General features: G+C 40.9%; 1 protein-coding gene across 8 annotated transcripts in view; it reads left to right on the top strand.

Annotated features, from left to right (window-relative positions):
• Positions 1-25,940, top strand: part of cux2b (cut-like homeobox 2b) — a 327,451-nt gene that overhangs the window by 238,706 nt on the left and 62,805 nt on the right. For 7 of the 8 annotated variants that reach the window (XM_060843611.1, XM_060843610.1, XM_060843609.1 and 4 more), the window contains 3 exons: positions 14,109-14,238; positions 15,596-15,672; positions 16,122-16,188. In XM_060843611.1, the coding sequence (XP_060699594.1) occupies positions 14,109-14,238; positions 15,596-15,672; positions 16,122-16,188 (274 nt within the window). Of the gene's footprint in view, positions 1-12,926; positions 12,971-14,108; positions 14,239-15,595; positions 15,673-16,121; positions 16,189-25,940 lie in introns of those variants that run through there. The other variant, XM_060843617.1, reaches the window with a different exon arrangement.

Here is a 25,940-nt window from a genome sequence, read left to right as displayed (position 1 = left end):
GGAGAGTATTAAATTGCGAGGATGATGCTGAGCAACTTGAGAGAGACATTGATAAGTTGGCCAAATGGGCAGACACCTGGCAGATGAATTCCAATGCAGAGGAATGTGAGGTAATGCATTTTGGTGGGAGAAACACGGGAGAGACAATACAGGCTCAATGGTACAACTTGGAGGGGAGTACAGGAGCAGAGGGATTTTGGGATTCATGTGTATAATTCTCTGAATGTAGCCAGGCAAGTTGAAACCGTTGTTAAGAAGGCTGATTGGATTCTTGGGTTTAAAAATAGAGTGTTGAGTATAAAGCAAAGAAGTGATATTACATCTCTACAAATCATGGGTCAGATCACATTTAAAGTATTGTGTTCAGTTCTGGGCATTTTATTTAAGGAAGGATGTTAAAGCCTGGGAGAGAGTTCAAAGGAGATCTACTAGAACGATACCAGGAATGAAGGATTTTAGATGCAAGGAAAAATGAGAAAAATTGGACTTATTCTCCTTGGAGCAGAGAAGATTAAGAGGCAGCCTTATTGAAGTGTTCAAAATTATGAACAATTTTGACAGGGTAAAGATGGATATTCTGTTTCCACTAGTTGGTATGTCAGTATGAGGGGGGTCACAATTTTGAGATTGTTAGTAAAAGAGCTAGGAGTGAGAGGAGAGGAACTTCTTCACTCAGAGAATTGTTAGAATTTGGAAAGCACTACCTAGGAAAGTGGATTCCATGGGAGGTTTCAAAAGAAAGCTGGATATATATTTGAAAGTGATTAATTTAGAGGGCTACAGAGATAGGGCTTAAGAATGGGACTAGCTGGTACAGACATGATGGGTCAAATGGCCTCCTATACTGTAAATTCTACGATTCTGTAATTACAAGGGGTCATAATTTTAAAGGGAAAGGTATGAGGTTTAGAGAGTAATTGAGAACAGATTTCTCAGAGACTGGCAGGATCTGGAATGCACTGTCTGAGAGGGTAGTTGAGGCAGGAAACCTCAAAGCCTTTAACAAGTAGTTGGATGAGCACTTGAAGTATCTGAACCTTGAAGGCTCTGGGCCTAGTGCAGGTAGTAGTATATTTTTTTGGGACGGACTTGATGGGCTGATGTGCCTCTTCTATACTGTATGGTTCCATGAGGGGGTTCACCAGGATATTATCTGGCTAATGTGATTCAGCTATGAAGAGAGACTGGGTGGGTTAGGTTATTTTCCTGCGAGCAGAGAAGGCTGAAGGTATATCTGATTGAGGTATACAAATACTGGAGGGCAGAGATAGGGAGAAATATTTCCTCTTTGTAGCAAGATCAATAACTAGGCGGTACAGTTATAAAGTAAAACGAAGGAGGTTTAGAGGGAATTTGAAGAGAAAATTTTTTCACCCAGAGGGTAGTAGGCAACCTGGAACTTAGTGTCTTAAAGGGTGGTAGCAGCAGGAATCACCAGACATTTAAGAACTATTTAGATGAGCACGAGCAGCGCCATTGCATACAAGGTTAGAGATCAAATGCTAGAAATGGGATGAGAATGGATGGGTGTTTGATGATCGGACCAGACATGATGGCCTGAAGGCCCCATTATAAAAACTCTATGACAAATTAACAGGAGAGTTTCCCTTAACAATATGGATAAAAAGAAGCTCGTGGAGAGAGGCATCTTAGCTCAGCAACTCAAGCTGTGCAATCGGTTTGAGTCGAGAGAAGGCAAAATATGGGCAGAAAACTAAGAGGCCATATACAGTACACCCACCAAGCAATTGTTGCAGTATTGGGCAGCGTATAAATCAGAAATTAGAGGTACATGCAAGAGCAACATGTGAGTGCCTTCTTGTAGTTCGGACAAATCAAATTTGTGATACAGTACAGAGGGCAAGCACATGGAATGTATTTACCATTGGTTTCTAAGTCTTTTGAGGGACCTGCTAGGGTGCAGGCCTTGTTAATTGTAGTATCATGTAATTCATTTAAGTTAATTAATAGTTAAGGAGCATTTGGGAAAGAGTGATCATATTGTAATAATGTTTTATATTGAGTTTGGGAGTAATTTAGTTTGTACATTCTTTGGTTTATAGGAGGTGGTTCTAGACATAGTACATACATTAGTCTTATTTTTACAGAATTGCTTAGATTCTTGGATAGTATCCATGGGTTGGAAGGTAGTAAGCTTACTCCTGTTATTCATGAAAGGGAAGATAGATGAAACAGGAACTATGGCCTAGCATTAGCAATATTGAAAATGCCAGAATCTATTATTAGGAATGTGGTCGCAAAAAAAGAGGCATAGAGATGTGCAGCATGGAAACAGACCCTTCGGTCCAACTCGTCCATGCTGACCAGATATCCCAACCCAATCTAGTACCAACTGCCAGCACCCAGCCCATATCCCTCCAAACCCTTCCTATTCATATACCCATCCAAATGCCTCTTAAATGTTGCAATTGTACCAGCCTCCACCACTTTCTCTTGGCAGCTCATTCCATACACGTACCACCGTCTGCGTGAAAATGTTGCCCCTTAGGTCTCTTTTATATCTTAGCCCTCTCACCCTAAACCTATGCCCTCTAGTTCTGAACTCCCCTACCCCAGGGAAAAGACTTTGTCTATTTACACTATCCATGCCCCTCATGATTTTTATAAACCTCTATAAGATCACCCCACAGCCTCTGACGCTCCAGGGAAAACAGCCCCAGCCTATTCAACCTCTCCCTATAGCGCAAATCCTCCAACCCTAGAAACATCCTTGTAAATCTTTTCTGAACCCTTTCAAGTTTCACAACATCTTTCCGATAGGAAGGAGACCAGAATTGCACGCAATATTCCAACAGTGGCCTAACCAATGTCCTGTACAGCCGCAACATGACCTCCCCACTTCTGTACTCAATACCCTGACCAATAAAGGAAAGCATACCAAACGCTGCCTTCACTATCCTATCTACTTGCGACTCCACTGTCAAGGAGCTATGAACCTGCACTCCAAGATCTCTTTGTTCAGCAACACTCCCAATGACTTTACCATTAAGTGTGTAAGTCCTGCCAGGATTTGCTTTCCCAAAATGCAGCACCTCACATTTATCTAAATTAAACTTCATCTGCCACTTCTCAGCCCATTGCCAGTTCCCTCCAACAACTTGCCCACCACCGACGTCAGGCTCACTGGTCTATAGTTCCCTGACTTTTCCTTAACTCATTTCTTAAACAGTGGCACCATGTTTGCCAACCTCCAGTCTTCCAGCACCTCACCTGTGACTATCGATGATACAAATATCTCAGCAAGAAGTCCAACAATCACTTCTCTAGCTTCCCACAAAGTTCTAGGGTGCACCTGATCATATCCTGGGGATTTATCTACCTTTATGCATTTGAGACATCCAGCACTTGCTCCTCTGTAGTACAGACATTTTTCAAGATGTCACCATCTATTTCCCTACAGTCTATATCTTCCATATCCTTTTCCACTGTAAATACTGATGCAAAATATTTGTTTAGTATCTGCCCCATCTCCTGTGGCTCCACACAAAGGCCGCCTTGCTGATCTTTGAGGGGCCCTATTCTCTGCCTAGTTACCCTTTTGTCCTTAATGTATTTGTAAAAACCCTTTGGATTTTCCTTAATTCTATTTGCCAAAGCTATCTCATGTCCCCGTTTTGCCCTCCTGATTTCCATCTTAAGTATACTTCTACTGCCTTTGTACTCTTCTAAGGATTCACTTGATCTATCCTGTCTATACCTGACATATGCTTCCTTCTTTTTCTTAACTAAACCCTCATTTATTTAGTCATCCAGCATTCCCTACACCTACCAGCCTTTCCTTTCACCCTATCAGGAATATACTTTCTCTGGACTCTCATGGCATTTCTGAAGGCTTCCCATTTTCCAGCGGTCCCTTTACCTGTGAACATCTGCACCCAATCAGCTTTTGAAAGTTCTTGCCTAATACCATCAAAATTGGCCTTTCTCCAATTTAGAACTTCCAACTTTTAGATCTGGTCTATCTTTTTCTATCACTATTTTAAAAATAATAGAATTATGGTCGCTAACCCCAACGTGCTCCCTCACTGACACCTCAGTCACCTGCCTTGCCTTATTTCCCAAGAGTAGGTCAAGTTTTGCTCCTTCTCTAGTAGGTCTGACACAATACTTGGGCCATTACTGATGACTTTGGTCAGATCTTAATTTGTTTTTGGACAAATGATGCCTTAAACAAGCCAGAGAAGGCAGGGAATATGAAACATGAATCTGGAGACATTTTACAATCTTATGTGTTTGCCCACAAAGTATCAGGATTTGCTTGTGGAATTTGAAGTGGCAATCTCTGGACAGCTAGCCTATTGCCACAATGAATGATAATAACAAGATCTTTTTATTTCACCTCAAGCATCAATGTCTTTCTTGTAGGGTGTAGGCAAGCTTAATGTTTGTAATTGTAAGTCCATTACACCAACACATTGAGGTCAGCTTTCACATGTTCCATCCCCATAATCCTAACACCTTCACAAAACCTTGTACTATTCCTAAACTTGCCAATCATTCCACCTCATTGAAAAAGATCAATGACTCTTAGGTTGGTCACTGGCAGCTGGTCTCCGATGGAGGACCATGGTCACTAATAAGTTGCTGCCTTGTGCCTGGAGCAATTTTTATTTCATTCTAGTAGTTTCCCATTAAATCCACGATATTCTTTCTTATGTAGTAAACTACTGTGAGGTACCTGAGCAAATGTTTTCTGTAAATCCAGATACGTAATGTATGCTGAGCGTCCCTTGTTAATGTGGTGATTTCTTGAAAGAGTTTATCAGATCCATAAGATACTTCGGGGCGGTACAGTGGCTCAGTGGTTAGCGCTGTTGCCTCACAGAGCCAGAGACTTGGGTTCAATTCCACTCTGAGACAACTGCCTGCATGGAGAATTCATGTTCTCCCTGTGTCTACATGGGTTTCCTCTGGGTACTGTGGTTTCCTCCCACAGTCCAAAGATGTGCAGGTTCGGTGGATTGGCCATGCTAAATTGCCCCAAAGTGTCCAGGGATGTGCAGGTTAGGTGAGTTAGCAATGGAAAAGGCAGGGTGATGGGGTAGACAGGTGGCTATGGGTGGGATGCTCTTTGAAGGGTTGGTGTGGATGTGATGGGTTGAATGGCCTGCTTCTACACTGCAGGGATTCTATGAACAGTTCCTTTTCCTGAAGCCAAGTGATTGTATGAAACATCTGTTAGAATCCCTTCATGTGTTATACTTGGAACTGAAGTCAAATATTTAGTTCCGTGGTTCTGTCTTGTCTCCATATTTAAATGAGATGTGCATCCTTATGGTCCTTGACTCAGTGAGCCATTAAAGATTGAGACAAAGAGTTCCCAAAAGCACATTTCCAACTTCTGCACCCTCGGGTAACTGTCAAATCCTTTGGCGCTTATTTCAAAAACTGTTATGTTTTTAACTTGATGGCCTTGATTTTTTTTAGATCTCCTTATTAAGGCAAATCTGCTTGCTGACAAATGATCGATGGATTTGTTTTTAGGCAGGACAGAGGCGTATAGAACATGATCTGTGAGGCTGCTCTCTTTGCAGTGGGAGTTAATTCCTGCGATGCTCACTCTTTAGCTTCCAGTTTAATTACTAATTGTATTTATAAATTAATTCAGAGTAACTGCTGTATCAATACATTTATTATAATAAACATGCTGAGCTATTAAAGCACAGATTGAGCACAAATTCTACAGCTAATCAGCTTTGCTGCACGTAAATATTTTTAGTTCAGTGAGAAGATTGTGTTTGTTAATTGGGATAATATGAAATCAGTAAAGCAGTGGAGATGTTTGTAGTTTGGTCTCCCCGTTACACCACATGCATCTGAGTAAAAGTAACTTCTTGTAACAATATGAAGATAACTATTCATGTGTCACTGACATAATATGCTAAACATGAGGACTCACAACTTGTTATTTATAAGGATATTGTGTGAAATAATTGTGATCACCTCAGTCCAGTTTCCATTAGGTAAAAACATGCCCTCATTTGCCTTGAGTTAGCACCTTCATAGAGTCATAGAAATGTACAGCATGGAAACAGACCCTTCGGTCCAACCCGTCCATGCTGATCAGTTATCCCAAACTAATATAGTCCCACCTGCTAGCATCCAGCCCATATCCCTCCAAACCCTTCCTATTCAATATCCACCCAGATGTCTTTTAAATGCTGCAATTGTACTTCCTCTGGCAGCTTATTCCACACACGTACCACCATGAGAATAGCGGATGTGAAAATTGAACACATGAGGTCCTGCCAGATTCCAATTATATTTTGAGCTTCCTATGAATCTATGCCTGATCTGAGAGTGATGTCGCTGAAACTAGGTGAATGACATTCAAATAAAAGTAAAGTCCTGTGGATGCTGGAGATCCAAAATAAAAACTGATCCAAAAAAACTCAGCAGCTCTGACACCATCTGTGGAGAAATAAGCAGACATTTCAAGTCCGATATGACTTCTTCAAAATTAACACAGTTGACCGCACAGAGAATAAAATTAGCATTGTTTCTCTTAAAGAAAATAGCCCCTGGGTTATATGGAACATTTGACAAGGTCAGATCCTGTTAGTCATCACAACTGAGCTGCTGGAGGTCTCATGTGCAATAGTCAGTATCCCTACCTTTGAGCCAGAAACTCCAGCTTCAAGTCCCATTCTGGTATCTGATGTCCAAGGAACAATGTATTCATAATGTGGCCAAACACATTGAGTATCAACCTGCACATCATTTCAGCATACACCAGTGGTAGACACAGGGGCTCCCAATTAGCCATGTGATGGAAGGAACATTGGAGCCTGTAACATCACTGTTCGCAGCCCTGGAACCACAACACACATTTGAAAAATATGTATTGCCACAGCATCCTGGACTTCTTCAAGGGCAAACCATAACAGGTTAGTTAGTTGGATATCAGTTTAGATCAGCTTAGAGCCAGTAGCCCAGAGTTCCTGTTCTGGGTGAATTTGGGACCTCCCTACTTGCCCTACCTGTGGTGGAACTTGTGGCACTGTGACTCAAGACAGCAAACTCCAGAAGCAGAAGGTGCTGGCTCAAGAAGATGGTGGCTCGCTGTGTGTTACCTGGTCTGCAGGACAGGTCTCCAAAGCTGGGCTCCAAGCTTCAAGCCCTGTCCCTTAGGTCAGTTCAGTAACTGTGTATTAAAGAGGGAATCTCCACAGGGTTAACTGATTGTCCCTGTCACATGATGACCAGGTAGTCTTGAATAGATCTGCGTGACCTCTTCTTGTTGTTTTTAAATTTAGTCACAGTTGTTTTGAACAGAATTGCTTGGCCACTTCATAGAGTCATACAGTACAGAAAAGGCTCTTTGGCCCATCGGGTCTGTGCTGACCATCCACACTAATCTTATTAATAAGGTTTAATCATGTTATCGCGAGACTGTAGTCATATGTAATCTCAACAGAGTAGAATTGGCAAGCTCCTTTGCCTGAAGGACATTACTGAACCAGTTGGATCTTTACAGCAAGATGATAATGCCTACGTTGGCCTGCACTTTTATCAGAAGTACTGAATTCACAACTGATCACGGTGAGATTTGCTCTCAGGCACACTTAAGTCCACCCCCTTCACAATGCAAGTCAATTAAAGACTGTTTTCTGACATTAAAGCCATTAAACTTACTATTTTCTGTGAATGATTAACATAATTGGAATTGCAAACATTTTAGCATATTGTAATTAGTTTTATACAAACAATAAGTCAATTTTAGAATGACAAAAGTTTGGTAACCGAGAAAATACAGGGAGTTAATCCAGCTCACGATTTTCATTATTTAAATTATTCTTTCAAAAAATCAAAAGAAAAGAACTGTAAGAAACTTAAGTTTAAGAATAAAATTTGAAAACAAAATGAACAAGTGAGATGGCAACACAAATTTTATTCATAGCCAGTAATTATTACAAATTAATACTGCATTGCAGAATCTTAGCTAATACCTAGAACCTAATTAGCTGTTTTACAGCTGTACTAAAATCTAAACAAATAGCAACGTTGTTACCAAAGAAACAGCTGTTTCTTTATATGGCTAGGATATTACATCATTACAGTAGCACTAAATATTTCGTACTTTAAAGCATACTTTTAATCTGCAATGTTACCATCTGGTTTTATGCTTCTTGGGCAACTTTCCCTTCGCATTTGTGTGAAGTGTATAATGCCTCAGTGTGAGCTTGCATAAATAGTCCTGCTGCAGTTGCAATTTAATAGTCACAAATGAAGAACCTCATTCAAAATTTAAATTTATACCACAATTGCATTGAATTTCACCATTTGATTACAGTGGGAGTCACTCAATGGCAGCTAATAGGCAAACACAAGCACACAAACTTAAATAGGCTGCGTCAGATAAGTTGAACAAGACCAAAATATCAAATAAAACAATGCATGACAATACCTGATCATCGAATAAATCTTGTTTAGAGGTTTTAATTTTGTAGTTCACTTGTGTTGCATTTCATAATTTTTTTAATGAAAAGATGAACTATAATGAGCAGAGAGTGCTAAAATTTGTCTTTCAAAGTTTGAAGGAAACATTGCCACTGTTTATATTCACCCCAGGGACTCTCTGATTCCCTCCACTGCCATTTGTCGTTCCTTGTTTGTGTTTTTGTGCATTTTTCGCATTTAACCCATGTGATGCGCAATGCACTGATGATCAGAACACACCAATTTCTCCACAAAATTATTCCCATTTCACATACAACAGTCACTGGCTACAGAGTAAACCTTGGCTTCATTTCTTTGCAATTTACCTCAAAGATACATTTATACACTATTCTCAAATTAAGCCTTGACCTCAGATTTCCCGGGAATTGCTTCCCACTATGACACTTTGAATAAGTTCTGAATCCCACTGCCAGCTTCATAATTACATTATATGGAAGATAGCCACTCATCCATGAATCTGCCGAAATTTGTAATATACTCATTAGGAGCAGAAATTTGTTCCCTCATGCCCACTTCATCATTTCATAAAATCATGGCTGATCTGATTTGGCCTCAATTCCACATTCCCGCTTATCCCTGATAACCTTTGCTTCCTTTGTTAGTCAAGGACCTATCTACAACGAACACAGAAAATGCTGGAGCAACAGCGCTGATCTGGCAACATCTGAGGAAAGAGAAATAGAGTTAACATTTCAAATGCAGGATCACACTTCCTCAAAAGCAAAAGATGTAGGAAAATGATGTTGTTTTACACTTTGGACAGAGTTGGAGGAGGAGAAGGGAGCAGGTGATGTGGAGGCCCAATGCAAAAATAAAAAGGTTGCTGCTGATTGTTGCAAAAGAGAACTAGAAATGTAAAGTGGGTGTGAAAGGGAAAAAAAAAACACATGCTTTCTACTGAGCACAATATAAACAGGAATAGATTTCAGTGTATTCAAGGATTCAATTATCCTGCCTCCACTGCTCTCTGAGGAACTGAGTTCTAAAGACTCATGATCTTCTGAGAGAAAAATTCCTCCTCACTCTCCTCATCTTCATCTTAAATGGGAGACCATTGATTTCTAAATTGTGTCCCATGGTTCTAGTCACTCCCACAAGGGGAATCTTCTTTCAGCATCCATCCTATCAAGTCCCTTCATGTCCCTACATTTCAATAAGATCACCTCTCACTCTTATAAACTCTATATAATATGGGCCCAGCCAGTCCAAACTTTCCTCATAAGATACCTTCCCTATTCCAGATATCAGGTGACTGAACCTCCTTTTTTTGAACATCTTTAATGCATAAAACTTGTTCTTAAATCAGGAGACTGAAACTGAATGCAGTACTCCATATGTGATCTTACCAACATTCTGTAGCAAAATATCTTTACCATCATTGTTCCCTTCAGAATAAACAACAGCAATCCATTTGTCTTTGTAATCACTTGTGATAACTGTATAGTAACTTCTTGTGACTCATATTCAAACACACTTAGATCCTTCTGTACCTTACCAACCTGCATTTTTTTCTTACTTTTCTGTTCTTCCTGCCAAAGTGGACAAGTTCACATTTTCCCATGTTACACTCCAATGTTTTCCCACTCATTTAACTTACCCATGTCACTTTGCAGACTTCTTAATTCTCTTCATAGTTTACTTTCCTATCCATCTTTGTATCATCAGCAAATTTAACAACAGTACTTTCAGTCCCTTCATCCAATTGGTTATAAAGATGGTAAGTAATTGAGGTCCCAACACTGATTTCTGGTACATCACTCTTTCCAATCCCAAGTCAACCCTCTTATAATCATCTTGCACTTCCTATTAACAAATCAACCCTCTGACCATACTAATATGATACTCCTACACCCTGAGCTCTTTCTTTGTGTAATGCCCTTTGATGCAATATCTTTTCAAATACTTTCTGGAAACCTAAGTACAGAAGATCCACTGTTTTCACTGTTACACTTTTTTCTACATTGTTTATAACTTCCCAAAAGAACTCTTAAAAATTAGTCAGATGTAATTTCCCTTTGGCAGAGCCATATTGACCCTACTTAATTGCATCAAGTAGGTTATGATCTACTCAATAATAGATTCCAGTATTTTCTCATTGACAGATTTTAGACAAGCCAGTTTTGAGCCCCATGTCTCCTTTCTTTCTTGAAGAGAGGAGCAAACATTACTATTTTCCAATCTAATGGAATCTTCCTAGAATCGAGGGAATTTTGGAAATTTAAACCAATGCATCTTCAAGGTCAGTTCTTTTTTAACACCTTAAGATCAAGTACATCAGGACCAGGGAACTTGTTAGATTTTAGTTATAATAATATGCTCAACTCCCTCTCCCTGGTGGTTGTAATTGATTTGAGGTTTCACTTTTAGATTCACAATTATTTGTGAAATATAATTTGGACCTCTCCAGCAAACTAAGAGACAAAAGGCTGAATCCTACATTTATTTAGCTTGAAGTGTGAGTTGAATTTTTTGGAGAGATTCTCAATGAGTTTTCTCACCGTATCTTATTAAATGCACTTCATTAACTACATACCCCACTTCTTCTGCATTCCTCATGTCCAATTCTGCTCTGTCTTCTGTGCCATTCCCATAACAATTTGCCACTCAGCAGATATCCATCGAAAGACCAGGATCCCTTGCATCCGCATCATCTATGACAGGCCACTGTCCACCTGGATAATCCTAGGCAATCCAGTGTTGCTCCTCACCAGCAGCCATAATGCCATTCTGCCCAGTTGTGAACTGATCTTGCTTATGCAATTCCATTCTCTCACCCTCATCATCACTTAATCACCAGACCATACACTTTACCAGTCTTTAGCTACATCCCATCTGAAGACCCTGTCTGATTCCCTGCTACTTTTCCTCAGTGCCCAGTGATCACTTGCATCTGATCAGTATTTAGTCAGGGAACATCACTTTTGGCCAAGCAATTGGACAAGTTCATGTGTGAGCTGTTACTGTTAGCCAGCAAAAAGGAAAATAAAGCAATAAATATAGGCTGCAGTTTTCAAGCAGAATGCAAACCCTCATGAGCTTGACAGTTCATGATGGTCTTCTATACCCAGATTGTATCGACTGGAACTGGGGGTCAATCAGGCCCGCACTGCCTTACAATGCCAGGTGCAGCTGTGCTCTGTAATCCTCTGGGAGAGTTCCCTCCAGCTCAATGTCCTCATCCTTCTCCTCAGAACAGTGTCCCCATTCACCCAGCTCTTTGGCATCGATCACATCACCTTGTTGCCCGCACTAATTGTGCAGTGATGCTCCCCTCATCCCACAGGAAGTTCCACAATTCCTGGGGCACTTCTGGTTAGAATTCAACTTTGTTTAAACTATTGCTGCTAACTTCTGCATCACTGAGGTGCCAACGTTAGTTTTGCTCACACCAGCAGTGTGGTATAATCTGCCTTTGAGCTACATCTGACACGCCAGCACGTTCACTCTGCATGCATTGCATACGTGAAAAAAGGTGTTTGCAAATGAAATGTAGCTGGAGGTTACGCACAGATGCTTTATGTATTTGCCTCTTCAATGTCTTAGCGTCCAGCAGACATGAATCTTTTGCACTGTGCCTGACTCCACCTACCCTAAGTATTGTCCCCACCTGCTTCCACATGGACACTTTCAGTCTATTTACCCCCTTGATCCCACTCCCCAACAATGTGGAGACCCACCACATCATACTCCACTTCTGAAGGTCCACCGTGCCCCCTGACACTTAGTGATGCTCATTCTGCTCCTTTACATACCCCGTGTGGAGGCCACAGTGTGCCACTAACCCACCCCACCCCCTCCAAACTCCCGTAGCCTATCATGCCCTCCAATACTGTTCTACATACCCCCCCCCCCCCGAATCTGTGAGTTTCTCCCTGTCACCGTGCTTATTCCCAGCTCCACGAATGTCCCTGCTTGCCCTCTGGCAGCTGTGGGATCTCTGCTGCACCTATAGCCATCCCTGAACCTTGCACCCTCCTGAATGATTGAGAGACAACACCCCACCCCTGACCGACTTTGGTGAATAGTGAGTAGTCAGACATTTCTGGTGACAAGCATTCAGATTTTTGAGAAAAATAGCTGACTTGCCATTTGACCGATGTCCTGCCATCTTATAATAAACCAGCCGGGTACAGGGAGCTTCTCTTCAATCACTGGCCTCGAGCAGTACAGTTTTCAAATTGTCAAAGGCTTTCTGGTAGTTTTGTCCATTCATTTTTTTTTTGCCTTCCTTTAATGCATTTTCTCAAAGGAGCCAATACAGTGCCTCAATCCAGAATGAACTTCTGATAAAGCTGATTGCTGCTAGTACACCAAAATCTGAGTGCCTGTCTTCTGAATGGGAAGGTCCAAAATAGCCCTTACTTCAGCTCCTCAAGTTGCTACTTGACCCTATCCCACAGTATGGTCCACTTATGCTTTGGCAAATTTACTTCTGATTTTTTTATAGTGGGCCTCAACTTAGATGGTCACCATTATCAATGGATTTAAAGTAAGTGTCTAATGTTTGTTCAGTAGATTATTTCCAGAGATGAAAGACTTGTCATATGAGGATTGAACAGATTAGATATATACTTACTTAAGTTTAAAAGTGTGAAAGGAGATTTAACTGACGTATATAAGGTGCTAAAGGGAATTGACAAAGTAGACACAGAGCAGAGATCTCCCACTGTGGTTAAAGGGTGGTAGATTTAACACAGAGATGAGGAGGAATTACTTTTGCCAAAAACTGGTAAATCTGTGGAGTTCACTACCCTGGTGACACGGTGACACCAAATAAATTTAAGGAGATGACAGATTTTTAATTAGTAATGGGGTAAAATGGGGAGCAAGCGGGAAGGTGGAGTTTAGGCCTAAGGTGAGATCAGCCATGGCTACATTAAATGGAGCAGGCCTTGGGACTGAATTGCATAGTCTTGTCTCTAGTCCTCATAATGTATTTAGGACAATGATACATTTTGACCTTCCATGGAATGCAGACTAGCCACATCAACAGTACTTCAGTCGAATGCTGTGCCAAGCCCCACAGAAAATGCCCTGCCACTGTCCCCTATTCATTAATGCCTGCTCCATTGTTTCTCTCCCACCCCACCACATGAAAAAGTTTTATTTAGTACCGTTGTTAAATTGTAACCTCAGAGTTTCTCTCGCTGAACTTCTTTCTTTCGATGTACTTTGGAGACGGTAATTGGGTATATTTTGCCCATTAAAGACTTAATTAGATTTTAATTAATTCCATGTGACTTCCTTTCCGCAGACATTATACGCCTTTTAAAAACAGTGGTGGAAACTGCACTGGTAAAGTGTACACAGTAATTCACTATAATGAAGATGAGGAGGAATATATTCAAATACATTTATGTAATTGCCAATTGGTTTTAATTCACAAAGCGTGAAAATAATAATTAAAGTCAGATCTGCTCATAAAAATGTTCTGGGTGAAAGAACAAGGGAGATGGGTTCATTATTTTTTTCATTTACACTTTGAATATAGTTAAAAGTGTGCAGCTTTTTAAGGGGTTTTTGCCTCAAAGAGACTGGTACTTTGTGGATAATGATGTGTGTTAAAACATTCCACATTGTCCGTGTGTTGTATAGATATGATCACAATTCCATCTTGTCTCCCACAGCCACAGAACAATCAGCAGAAACCTCTCCAACTGGCTTTGAGGCGTCTGAAGAATTACAAAAGACCAGCACAGACAGCACAGCACTTAAAAGCGATAACCTGTCACAGAAAAATGAGGCAGAAAAAGAAAGGTACATGAGAAGAAGATAATTGCTCAGTAAATCTTCAGGAAAATCTAATCCAGACTGAAAGAGGCAGTGTGCACGATACTGCTGCAGTAATTAATGCTATACTTTTCACAAAACGAGGTCTTTTTTTTCTCTTCTTTTCCTCTGATTTTCCTTCCTTTATTTTCATCTCTCCCTTTCTCTCTTATATCTCACTCCCTCTCTTATCTCTCACCCAATGCTGGTTTTCCAAGCTCCCTCTGTTGCCCCATCTCTCCCATGCTGCTGTCATCACTCTCCTGCTATGTCATCCCTTCGTTCTTGTTCAGCCTTTGGTATTGATTATAGAATTATTATATTAATATGTGCAGTGTACAAGTTGTTTATTCAAAATCTGATGTTTATAACTAACTAAAGCTTCAAGTATACTCAACAAATTTGATAGAGTTCAAGTGGGTTTCCTTTCATTAAAGTTCATTTACTTGAAGCCAAACCATGATTCTGCAGCTGCACATTCTCACAAATGGTGCACACAGTGGCAGGACTACAGCTGACTTCTGGCAGTGGGCATTGTAGGACAATTTTGCTCACTTGTCTACAAAGGAAAGTGGAACAAGAAGTACTGTCTCTCGACAGTCTATTTTGGAAGGTTTCAAATACTGCAATAACGTTACTGTGCAAGACCATTCTTTAGGAAGTACTGTATCTACAAGGACAGTAGTGCATTCCAATAACCTGGAGTGTGTATTTCTAAATCAGAAATTGTTCACCTGACTCAGTGCATGTTTGCTGAACTGGGGCAAATGCATACAATAGAGAAATGTAAAAGGCCGCAGGTTCCCCACCCCTGTGCTAAATAATAGTATCCAAATATTGAGGATATGAGTAAAAGTGAAGGAGCACCAGCAGTAGTTGATAGGGTGGTTTTAAGTCAGTAGTGGATATGGAATGCTACATGGCATAGAAAGGGTCCCTTCATTGACTCCTTGCTGTCTTTGCACTGGAGAGTGTGACCTGTGTTTGAGTGCTTACTTTTGGAGGATACCTTAAGTTGAATGCATTCATGAATTCAAGGCTGAAAATGTGGCTCGGTGTTTTAAAAAATATGTTTGGGGAGCGCATCTTGTGGAGGGCAAGACTTTTCCCGTTTCTGGGATTCTTTTGAGGATACTGGTGTGCTGCTTACCATGTGACACCTGGAGAACATTAAACCTCACCCCAAAAATCAATCTTGAAGAAGCCTATTCATTGACAGTGCTCCAAAATATTTGTTTGGTGCATTGAAGAAAAATGTCAGCTTTGTGCTCTTCTGTGAAATATGTTAAATGTTTTTTACATGAAGCCCAGCTTAGATGTTGGATTACTGTGTCCTCTCTTCTAGGAGACTACAGGAAGCACAGATCACCTTGGCTGCCAGACTTGGGGAAGCAGAAGAAAAAATTATGGTCCTTCACTCAGGTAGGTGACTTTCAGCATTTGTTCCATAAATAACATTGATGCCGCCTGGGTGGGTAAGGGAACATGACATGTAGTTCCTGACTGTCATGTGCAAGCAAATTGCTGTAATCTATGGTGAAACACAGACGGTTCCCTGTGCAGCTACCTGCTGTAGCATGATAGAACCCCCAGCAGTTTGAGTGGAAAGGTATCGTGAAATTGGTTGCTGCAAAAATCTGTCCGCTCTGTGTCATAATAAGTGCAAGATTGAACACATCATGTATCAAGGCACAGGCACAAAGCTGCTAAAATATCACGCAAGTTACCTAGCCCCTTTAAATAAGGCAGGGGAGAAATCAGATGGAAGCAATTCTGCAGCCTTCTTTATGACGGTAATTGCACAAATTGCAGATTAAACCCATGTGACTTAGTGCTCATTTTTTCTCTCCTTGTAATTATCTATTACTCAGCTTTGAAGACAACACAAACAGAGCTCCTGGACCTGAGGTGCAAATATGATGAAGAAGCAGCATCGAAGTGAGTAATCGCGAGTCTGCAATCTCTCATTTGTTAAACACATCCACTTCAAGGTAAAATGTCTGTAGTTTCAAAGAGGAAATGTATTTATCAAATCAGCCATGCACCAACCATATGTCAGGTTATTATTAAAAATAAGACATGGCTCTAGTCTTGATCACATAAATACCCTTCCAGAAATGTGAAGTGGTTCAGGTAAATGGACTAAAATAGACAGAAGTTATGCTAGTTCTCATGAGGTGGGAAAGGGCTAAGATGGTTCCAAGAGGAACAACTTTATACTTGTCATACTTTAGTTGATCTACTAACATTCTTTGACATAAATTACCATAGCACAAATTACACTATTATCTTGAATTTTTAGAAAGTAGTGGGGTGCAGCATTTACCAAACATAGTTTCAGGGGCAGATGTGCTATTGTGATCCATTATCACATGATCAAAGATGGTGGCTGCTCTTCAAGGTGCTCTGGATTTATTTATGAATATGTATGTTTTCTTCAGTTCACTTTCTTCCACTCCCCAACCCAAATCCACTGTCTCAGTGAGGGACAAAAGACAAAAGTACTTAGAGAGGAAACTGGGTGACCTGGCATATGTATTGTCAATGATTAGTATAGAGCTCCAACAAGTGATTTGTGAAGAAAATGAAATGCTGTCATTTATTGCAAGAGGAATGGAATATGAAAGTAGATAACTGTTAGTTCTACAAGGCATTGGTGAGGCTACATCTGGAGCATTTGCAACAGTTCTGTCTCCTTATTTTAAGAATGGACATAATTTCAATAAAAACAGTGCATTGAAGGTTAACTCACCTGATAGCTGGAGTGCAAGGGTTGTCTTAAGAGGATAGGTTGGACAATTTGAGGCTGTATCCGTTGAAATTTGAAAGGTTGAGAATGATCCTGTTGAAAGAACTTGAGGAGACTTGACAAAGTGATTGCTGAGAGGAATTTCCCCTTTGTCCAAAAGCCGAGAGCTTGGGGGATACAGTTTAAAAATAAGTAATGTCCCATTCAAGATGGTGATTAAGAGAAATGTTTCCTCTCAGACCTTCATTAATCTCTGGAATTTTCTTCACTAGAGAGCAGTGGAGGCAGGGTCTTGATATTTTTAAGAATGGGTTAGATCAGCAAATATAGAATTCTAATTTGCAAAAAAAAATTAACTTCAAGTGTCTGGGACCCTGGACAGTGAAACGTGAGGAGGTGAAAGGGATTTTAATGTTCCTTCTATGTTTGCATTGAAAATGAGAGGTTATTATAAGACAGATAAGCTGCAGAGCTGGGCTGAGAGGTGGCCAATGGAGTTTAATGTGGAAAAGTGTGAGGTGATTCACTTTGAAAGGAGTAAAAGGAATGCAGAGTACTGGGCTAATGTTAAGGTTCTTGGTAGTATAGATGAGCAGAGAAATCCCAGTGTCCAAGTACATAGATCCTTGAAAGTTGCCACACAGGTTGATAGGGTTGTTAAGAAGGCATATGGTGTGTTAGCTTTTATTGGTAGATGAATTGAGGTTTGGAACCGTGAAGTCATGCTGCAGCTGTACCTTTCATTCCTGATGAAGGGCTTTTGCCCGAAATGTTGATTTTCCTGCTACTCGGATGCTGCCTGACCTGCTGTGCTTTTCCAGCACCACTCTAATCTAGACTCTGATTTCCAGCATCTGCTGTCCTCACTTTTGCGCAGCTGTACAAAACTCTAGTGCAGCCGCACTTGGAGTATTGTGTACAGTTCTGGTCACCGCATTATTAGGAAGGATGTGAAAGCTTTGAAAAGGGTTCAGAGACGATTTACTAGAATGTTGCCTGGTATAGAGGGAAGGTCTTATGAGGAAAGACTGAGGAACTTGAGGCTGTTTTGGTTAGAAAGAAGATTGAGAGGTGACTTAATTGAGACATATAAGATAATCAGAGGGTTAGATAGGTTGAACAGTGAGAGCCTTTTTCCTTGGATGGCAATGGCTAGCACAAGGGGAGATAGCTTTAAGTTGAGGGGTGATAGATATAGGTCAGATGTCAGAGGTAGTTTCTTTACTCAGAGGGTAATAGGGCATGGAACACACTGCCTGCAACAGTAGTAGACTCGGCAACTTAAAGGCATTTAAATGGTCATTGGATAGGCATATGGATGAGAAAGGAATAGTGTAGGTTGGATGGGCTTCAGATTGGTTTCACAGGTCAGCGCAACATCAAGGCTTGAAGGGCCTGTACTGCGCTGTTATGTTCCATGTTTTAATAGAGCTCCCCAGTTCTTTCTTCAGGGGCTATACTCAGAAGGTTTAGAAAGGGGTGTCTTCCCAGACACTCCAGCTAAGATAGTCTGAGTATCAGGTTAAGTACATCCATCTTCAACCTGGGACTCAGACTCATATTAGCTATTAGTTAGTTCTGTAATATATTGGTCCACCACTCACACTATCAGGGGCATAAAATACTGAAGCACATAATCTCCTTTATTGTGTCTTTAATTTAAAAAAGAAGGCAGCTGTTATACCTGGGGATATAAGTGATCTGATGTTCTTCCCAACAGTAGCAGTTTGATAATACGGAGATCAATTTCATGCATTTACACTCGTGTCATGCTGTTGTTATGAATTTCCACTTTAATAAGTAATGTTTAATCTTTTTACCTTGTTGATGTTATGCTATCTAATAGACTAAATGTACTGTGTTTAGTGGGTGGTAGTGTGATCGGAGTCTCTCTTCCACTGCATTTAATTACGAAATGACCGATCCCAAAGGGGCAATTAGGGATGGTCCATACATGTTAGCCTTGCCAGTGATTCTCATATCTCTTGAACAAATATTAAAAAAAGAAAAATGCGGTAGTGCAGTTAAAATATTTTCCTCTCAGCACTTTTCTTTGTGTTTGTCTTTATTTTTAAATTCAAAGCCAGTATGACTTGTCTCACATAATAATTTTCTTCATCAACTGCTCTTGTTATTCGAGTTAAACCTGACTGGTGCCATATAATAACTTCCTTGATGATTTTAAGCGTTTCATTGTAACAGAGAGAACGATCCCAGTGGATTGTTGTGTACTGCATTATCTGCTTGGACTAGTGTGAAGTGTACAAGAATCCTGCAGAGATTACAAAAGACCCCAAAAACCTCAGCAGCTCATTGAGTTAGAAAATTGTGGTTGCTTTTTAATTCAGTCCATGTTTTATCATATCACTATATTTTCTCCAAACTTTGCATTGAAAGCTTAATTCCTTTTTCCCTGTGACATTTTCTAAACAACTCCATGCTTGCCAAAGGTTTCCAGCTGCTTTAAATAACCACTGGCGGACAGATACAGAATGTTTGCACAGACGATAGAAAGGAAGTGGGCTGAATCCTCTTAATTACAAAAGCTAGGAACACATGTTTCTGTAATTGTGAATGTTTTTCCATGTTGAGTCTGCTGGCCTTTAACAGAGAACTTCACATTTCACCAAAAATGCTCAGGCGTATTCATATCCTCCTACTTCAAAGGTATTTTTGTGTTCTGAATATTATAACTATCAGAATAGACTACCTCGAATTCTGTTTGTTCTTTTATTGATGACCTGACTAGAGATGTTGCAGGTTGCCTCAAACTTTACAAGTTTCCTTGTCTAATACAGATCATTAAGGAATCCCAGTCCTGCAGTGGGGGGAGCTGGGCTCAAAGGATAGCCAATAACCTCATCCATAAAATCTTATCTGCAATCTGTGCTTCCTGCCAGTACAGCACTTTATCTGTGCAGCATAGAATTGCTCGAGACAATGTATCTTATATTTTCAAAGTCTTCTTTTAAGTGTTATTGTACTTGAAATTTTGTGTGTCCCTGGGCCAAATAAGAAAATACTAAAGGATAAAAATTCAAAAACTGTCAAAAATTTAAATCTAAATTTGCAGTCAAAACCAATGTGAGCTTTTTGTCATTCGTTAAGGATCATAGCGACTCAGTGATATTCAAGGCTGTTGCTGTTTGCTATTTAATGTAAAATTACTGTGCAGTTTTTGTCTCCCAGTCTGAGGAAGGATGTACTTAGCTTCGAGTGCAGCAAAGGTTCATGAGATTGATTCCTGCGATAAAATGGTTTTGCGTGTGAGGAGAGATTGAGTTTTATAAGTCTGGAGTTTGGAAAAATGAACACAGACCAGAAGAGTGGGATGTGGATAGTGCAGTGCTAATCCCTGGGACCCGGACCATGTTCAGACAGCACTGTCCCTTTTGGTATTGCAAACCGTGCACAGTGGACACTCCACTCTGGGACAAAGTGGAGATTTGATAGTGCTAAAACAAAGGACTGAATATGTGCCACCATTTGTTTTGACAATCAGGGTGCATTCTGGGTGATGTTGGCACTGCATCCTTGCCCTCCCAGGGTGCAGGCACGGGGCTGCTAAAGGACTTTGCATCTCTAATGGGTAATTGAAATCTTTTCACCTGAGTTTGGCACAGGTAGGTCTTACGAGGTTTTTAAGCTTCCTATTTCACACAGGGAGGTGATGCAACATCACAGACCCAGAAGTCACCTCTGCTACCAATCTGTACAATTGAATTTATTGAGATGACTTCATCAACTCCAAGGCAATCAGTTGGCAGCAAAAGCAACAGCGGCTCTGTGCACAGTGTCTAGAAACACTCCAAATCTTGTATGTTTCAATAAGATCACCCCTCATTCTTCTAAAGTCTAACGAATAAAGGCCTAATCTGTTTACTCACACCTGATCATCCAATCCCTTCATCTCAGGAATCAGCCTAGTGAATCTGTTTTGAACTACCACCTATACCTGTATATCCTTTTGTTAGGTTCAGGAACCAAAACTGGATAAAGAAGTCTAGATATAGCCTCACCAACAACCTGTGTAGTCGTAACCACATTTCCCTATTGTTATATTCCAACCGGCTAGCAATAAAGGCAAAACATGGACTTGCTTCTTACTTACTTGCTAACCTCTTGTGTTTCATGCACAAAAACACTCAGATCCCTCAGTGCTGCCCTTTTTGGTGTCTCTCTGCTCCCTCCTCCTCGTCATTAATCTAGATAATAATTGATTATTATCACCCTAGAACTGATCCTTGTGGCTTCCAATAGTTAAATCTTTCCAACCTTGAAAAAGACCCATTAATCGTTACTTTGTCTGTCTTCTTTGTTAAACAATCCAGAATCTTTGCTAATACATTACCCACAATACCATGAGCTCCATCTTGTGCAATAACCATTTGTGTGGCACCTTATTGAATTTTTCTGGAAATCCAATTACCAGTTCCCCTTTATCAACTCTGCTGGTTATATTCTGAAAGATTTCTAACAAATTAATCAGACATGATTTTTCTTTCACAAAACCATGTTGATACTATTTCATTGTGTTAAGCTTTTCTAAATATCTTTTTATATCTTCCTTAATAATGGACTGTAATATTTTCCCAAAGATAGAAGTTAAGCTAACTGGCCTATACTTTCCTACTTGCTATTCCTCCCTCTTGAACAGGGTCATCACATGAGCAGTTTTCCAATCCATGAGAACCCTCCTGGAATCCAGTGGATTCTGAAATATTATAGCCAATGCCTCCATTATCTCTGCAGCCACTTCCTTGAAAACCCTGGGATTCACATCATCAGGTCCTGATAACTTGTTGGTCTTTGCCCCATTAATTTGCAGAAACTTTGTCCATTGTGATAGAGATGACTACAATGTCTTTCCTGCCATTAGGACAATTGGGATGCTTATAGTCTCCTCCAGAATGAAGACCCTTACAAAATATTGGATTAACTTATCCACCATTTCCCTGTTCTCTGTTAATAATATCCAAATTCTCTGGCCTACCATTAGTTTATGTCACTTTGCATGCCTTAGACAAAGAACAAAGAAAATTATACACAGGAACAGGCCCTTCGGCCCTTCAAACCTGTGCCAATCCAGATCCTCTTTCTAAACCTGCCACCAATTTTCTGCTTCCTGCCCATTCATGTATTCATACATCTTAAATGACACTACCATCTCCACTGGCAACGTGTTCCAGGCACCCACCATCCTCTGCGTAAAGAACTTTCCACGCATATCTCCCTTAAATTTTTCCCCTCTCACCTTGAATCGTGAACCTATCAATTGAGTCCCCCACTCTGGGAAAAAGCTTCTTGCTATCCACCCTGTCTCTACCTCTCATGATTTTGTAAACGTCAGTCAGGTTCCCCCCACCTTTCCCCTCCCCCTGCCCCCCAATCTCCATTTTTCTAATGAAAATAATCCTAATCTACTCAACCTCACTTCATAGCTAGTGCCCTCCATACCAGGCAAAATCCTGATGAACCTCCTCTGCACCCTGTCCAAAGCATCCACATGCTTCTGGTAATGTGATGATCAGAACTGTATGCAGTATTCCAAATGTGGCCAAATGCAAGTCCTTACAAATGTAACATGACCTGCCAACTCTTATACTCAATACCCCATCTGATGTAGGAAAGTATGCCTTATGCCTTCTTGACCGCTGTATTGACCTGCATTGCCACCTTCAGGATACAATGGATCTGAACACCCAGATCTCTCTGTACATCAATTTTCCTCAGGACATTTCCCTTTACTGTATACTTTGCTCTTGAATTGGATCTGCCAAAATGTATCATCTCGCATTTGCCTGGATTGAACTCCATTTGCCATTTCTCTGCCCAGTTCTCCAAACTATCAATATTCTGCTGTATTCTCTGACAGTCCCCTTCACTATCTGCTGCTCCACCAATCTTGGTATTGTCTGCAAACTTGCTAATCAGACGACCTCGACCTTCCTCCAGATCATTTATGTATATCACAAACAACACTGTGAAACAACACCGGTCACAGTTCGCCATTTTTGAGAAACTCCCTTCCACTATTACTCTCTGTCTCCTGCTGCCCAACCAATCCTCTATCCATCTAGCTGGTACGCCTGGACCCCATGCGACTTCACTTTCTCCATCAGCCTACTATGGGGAACCTTATCAAATGCCTTACTGAAGTCCATGTATATGACATGTACAGCCCTTCCCTCATCAATCAACTTTGTCACTTCCTCAAAGAATTCTATTAAGTTGATAACACATGACCTTCCCTGCACAAAATCATGTTGCCTATCACTGGTAAGCCCATTTTCTTCCAAATGTAAATGGACCCTATCCCTCAGTTTCTTCTCCAGCAGCTTCCACTGGTGTCAGGCTCATCGGTCTATAATTACCTCAATCAGACAGGCAAAAGTGAGGATTGCTGATGTTGGAGATCAGAGTCTAGATTAGAGTAGTGCTGGAAAAACAGCAGGTCAGGCAGCATTCGAGGAGCAGGAAAATCAATGTTTCAGGCAAAAGCCCTTCATCAGGAATGAAGGCAGGGAGCCTCCGGGATGGAAAGATAAATGGGAGGGGGATGGGACTGGGGAGAAAGTAGGCATGAGTACAACAGGTGAATGGAGGTGGGGATGAGGGTGATAGGTCAGCGAGGAGGTTGGAGCGGATAGGTGGGAAGGGGGATAGGCAGGTAGGACAGGTCATGGGAATGGTGCTGAGCTAGAAGGTTGGAACTGGGGTAAGGTGGGGGGAGGGGAAATGAGGGAACTGGTGAATCTGCATTGATGCCCTGGGGTTCCGAGGCGAAAGATGAGGCGTTCTTCCTCCAGGCGTCAGGTGATGAGGGAGTGATGGTGAAGGAGGCCCAAGACCGCAGCAGAATGGGAGGGGGAATTGAAATGTTGGGCCACGTGGCAGTGGGGTTGATTGGTACGGGTGTCCCGGAGATCCCTGCTCCCCTTGTTAAACAAGGGGACAACATTAGCAGTTCTCCAGTTCTCTTGGACCTCACGTGTTCAAGGATGCTACAAAGATATCTGGTAAGGCCCCAGCTATTTCCTCTCTCATTTCCCTCAGTAACCTGGGATAGATCCCATCCAGACTTGGGAATTTGTCCACTTTAACGCCTTTTAGAATATTCAACACTTCCTCTCTCTGTATGCTGACTTGACCTAGAGTAATCAAACATCTATCCCTAACCTCAACATCCATCATGTCCCTCTCCTCGGTGAATACCAATGCAAAGTACTCGTTAAGAATCTAACCCATTTTCTCTGACTCCATGTATAGCTTTCCCCCTTTGTCTTTGAGTGGGCCAATCCTTTCTCTAGTTACCCTCTTACTTCTGATTGGATACTCTCCTAGATCACCTTTGTTAATCACAGTGGTACCTCCTTGTTGAAGGCTCTTTCTTGCTTGGATTAAATATCTGCAAAGTGGAACGAAATACCTGCTTAAATGTCTGCCTTTGCACAATCACTGGCTTTCCCAACAGTCTATTTCCCAGCCAACTTAGACAACTTTCTTCATACCCCTATTTAAATATCCCTATATGTGCCTTTACTTAAATTTGAAATTTTACCATGCTGTGATGTCTATTCCTTGGAGAATACTTAACTACAAGACCTCTTCTTTAATCCTACCTCATTACACAATCTGAGATATAAAATAACCTGTTCCTGCGTATATTGTGCAACAATGTGCTCTAAGGAATAATCCGTGATTCATTCTACAAATTCATGCTCCATATTACCGTTCTCCATTTGATTTGTCCAGTCAATGTGCATGTTAAAGTCACTCATGGCAAATGCAGAAATCTTACACTGTTCCATTATTTCCCAATTTATATTTTATCCTACATTGAAGCAACTCTTTTTTTTTTCTTTTTTTGCCTCTCTTTCAGAAATGTTGTCACACACCACTGACCGGCTGTCCCACGACCAATTCAGCATGTTGTTTTTCTTTGTCTTTTATGATTAACCGCCACCAATAAATCCCCCATGTAACCAATTAGACATTTGCTTGTAAAGCCAATTACAGACAATGTACACCATCAAAGGTCAGGGAGGGTAGGGAGAGTGGAAGGGGTGAAACCAAAATGGAGTTGGAGGGGGAAATAAAGCACTGTATTCCCAGCGGTGTCCACCTCTCTCTAAAAACATTGAGAGCATTGGTGGAATGAGGCAACTCTTAAGGAACCTGTAGACCATTTCTATCTGTGAGTTATTTCCCTCACTGTTTCTTTTCACCACACATTATTAAGAAAGCCACCCCACCCTCTTTCCCTTTCTGCTTGTTCTTCTGGAACATTGAATACCTGTGAATAATGAGTTCCTAGTCATGGTCTATAATAGCTATCAAGTCATATTCATTAATTTCTAATTGTGCTGTTAACTCCTCTGTTTAGATACAAAGTCTGCGCATTCAGATAAAAGGCCTTAAGCTTTGACCTTTTACCATTATTGCATATTCTAGTTCTGATTTCTGTGGTGCTCTTCAACTTATTTTCTACTTCCCAAACTTTGCCTCTTCCCTACCTCATACCTCTGCCTCTTGTTTATTTTTGATCTTATACATTTTGCTTCAGTTGAGACCTCTCCCTCTCCACCATTTGTTTTAAAGCTGCATCTACAGCCCTGGTTGTACGATTTCCCAGGATTCCGGTTCCAGTCTGGTTCAAATGAAGCCTGTCCCAGTTGAACAGCCTTCTCTTTCCCTGACTGGTGCCAGTGCCCCATGAATGGGAACCCACACCAATGTTGATGACACGTGCTTACTTCTCTATCCTTATTTACTCTATGCCAATTTGCACATAATGTAGGGAGTAATCTTGAGATTAAAATCTTTGTGGTTCTACTTTTTAGTTCAGCATAAAACTTTTTGTAATCCCTCAGCAATCTCTTAAATCCCCCAATCTGTTGCTTGATCTTCCTGTGCTATCATCAGACACTGTAGGGGAAAC

The sequence above is a fragment of the Hemiscyllium ocellatum genome, chromosome 24, assembly GCF_020745735.1.
Source record: "Hemiscyllium ocellatum isolate sHemOce1 chromosome 24, sHemOce1.pat.X.cur, whole genome shotgun sequence".
NCBI classification, from domain to species: Eukaryota; Metazoa; Chordata; class Chondrichthyes; order Orectolobiformes; family Hemiscylliidae; genus Hemiscyllium; species Hemiscyllium ocellatum.
The sequence above is the reverse complement of the archived record's forward strand: the minus strand, read 5'-3'. Positions and strand labels throughout refer to the sequence as shown.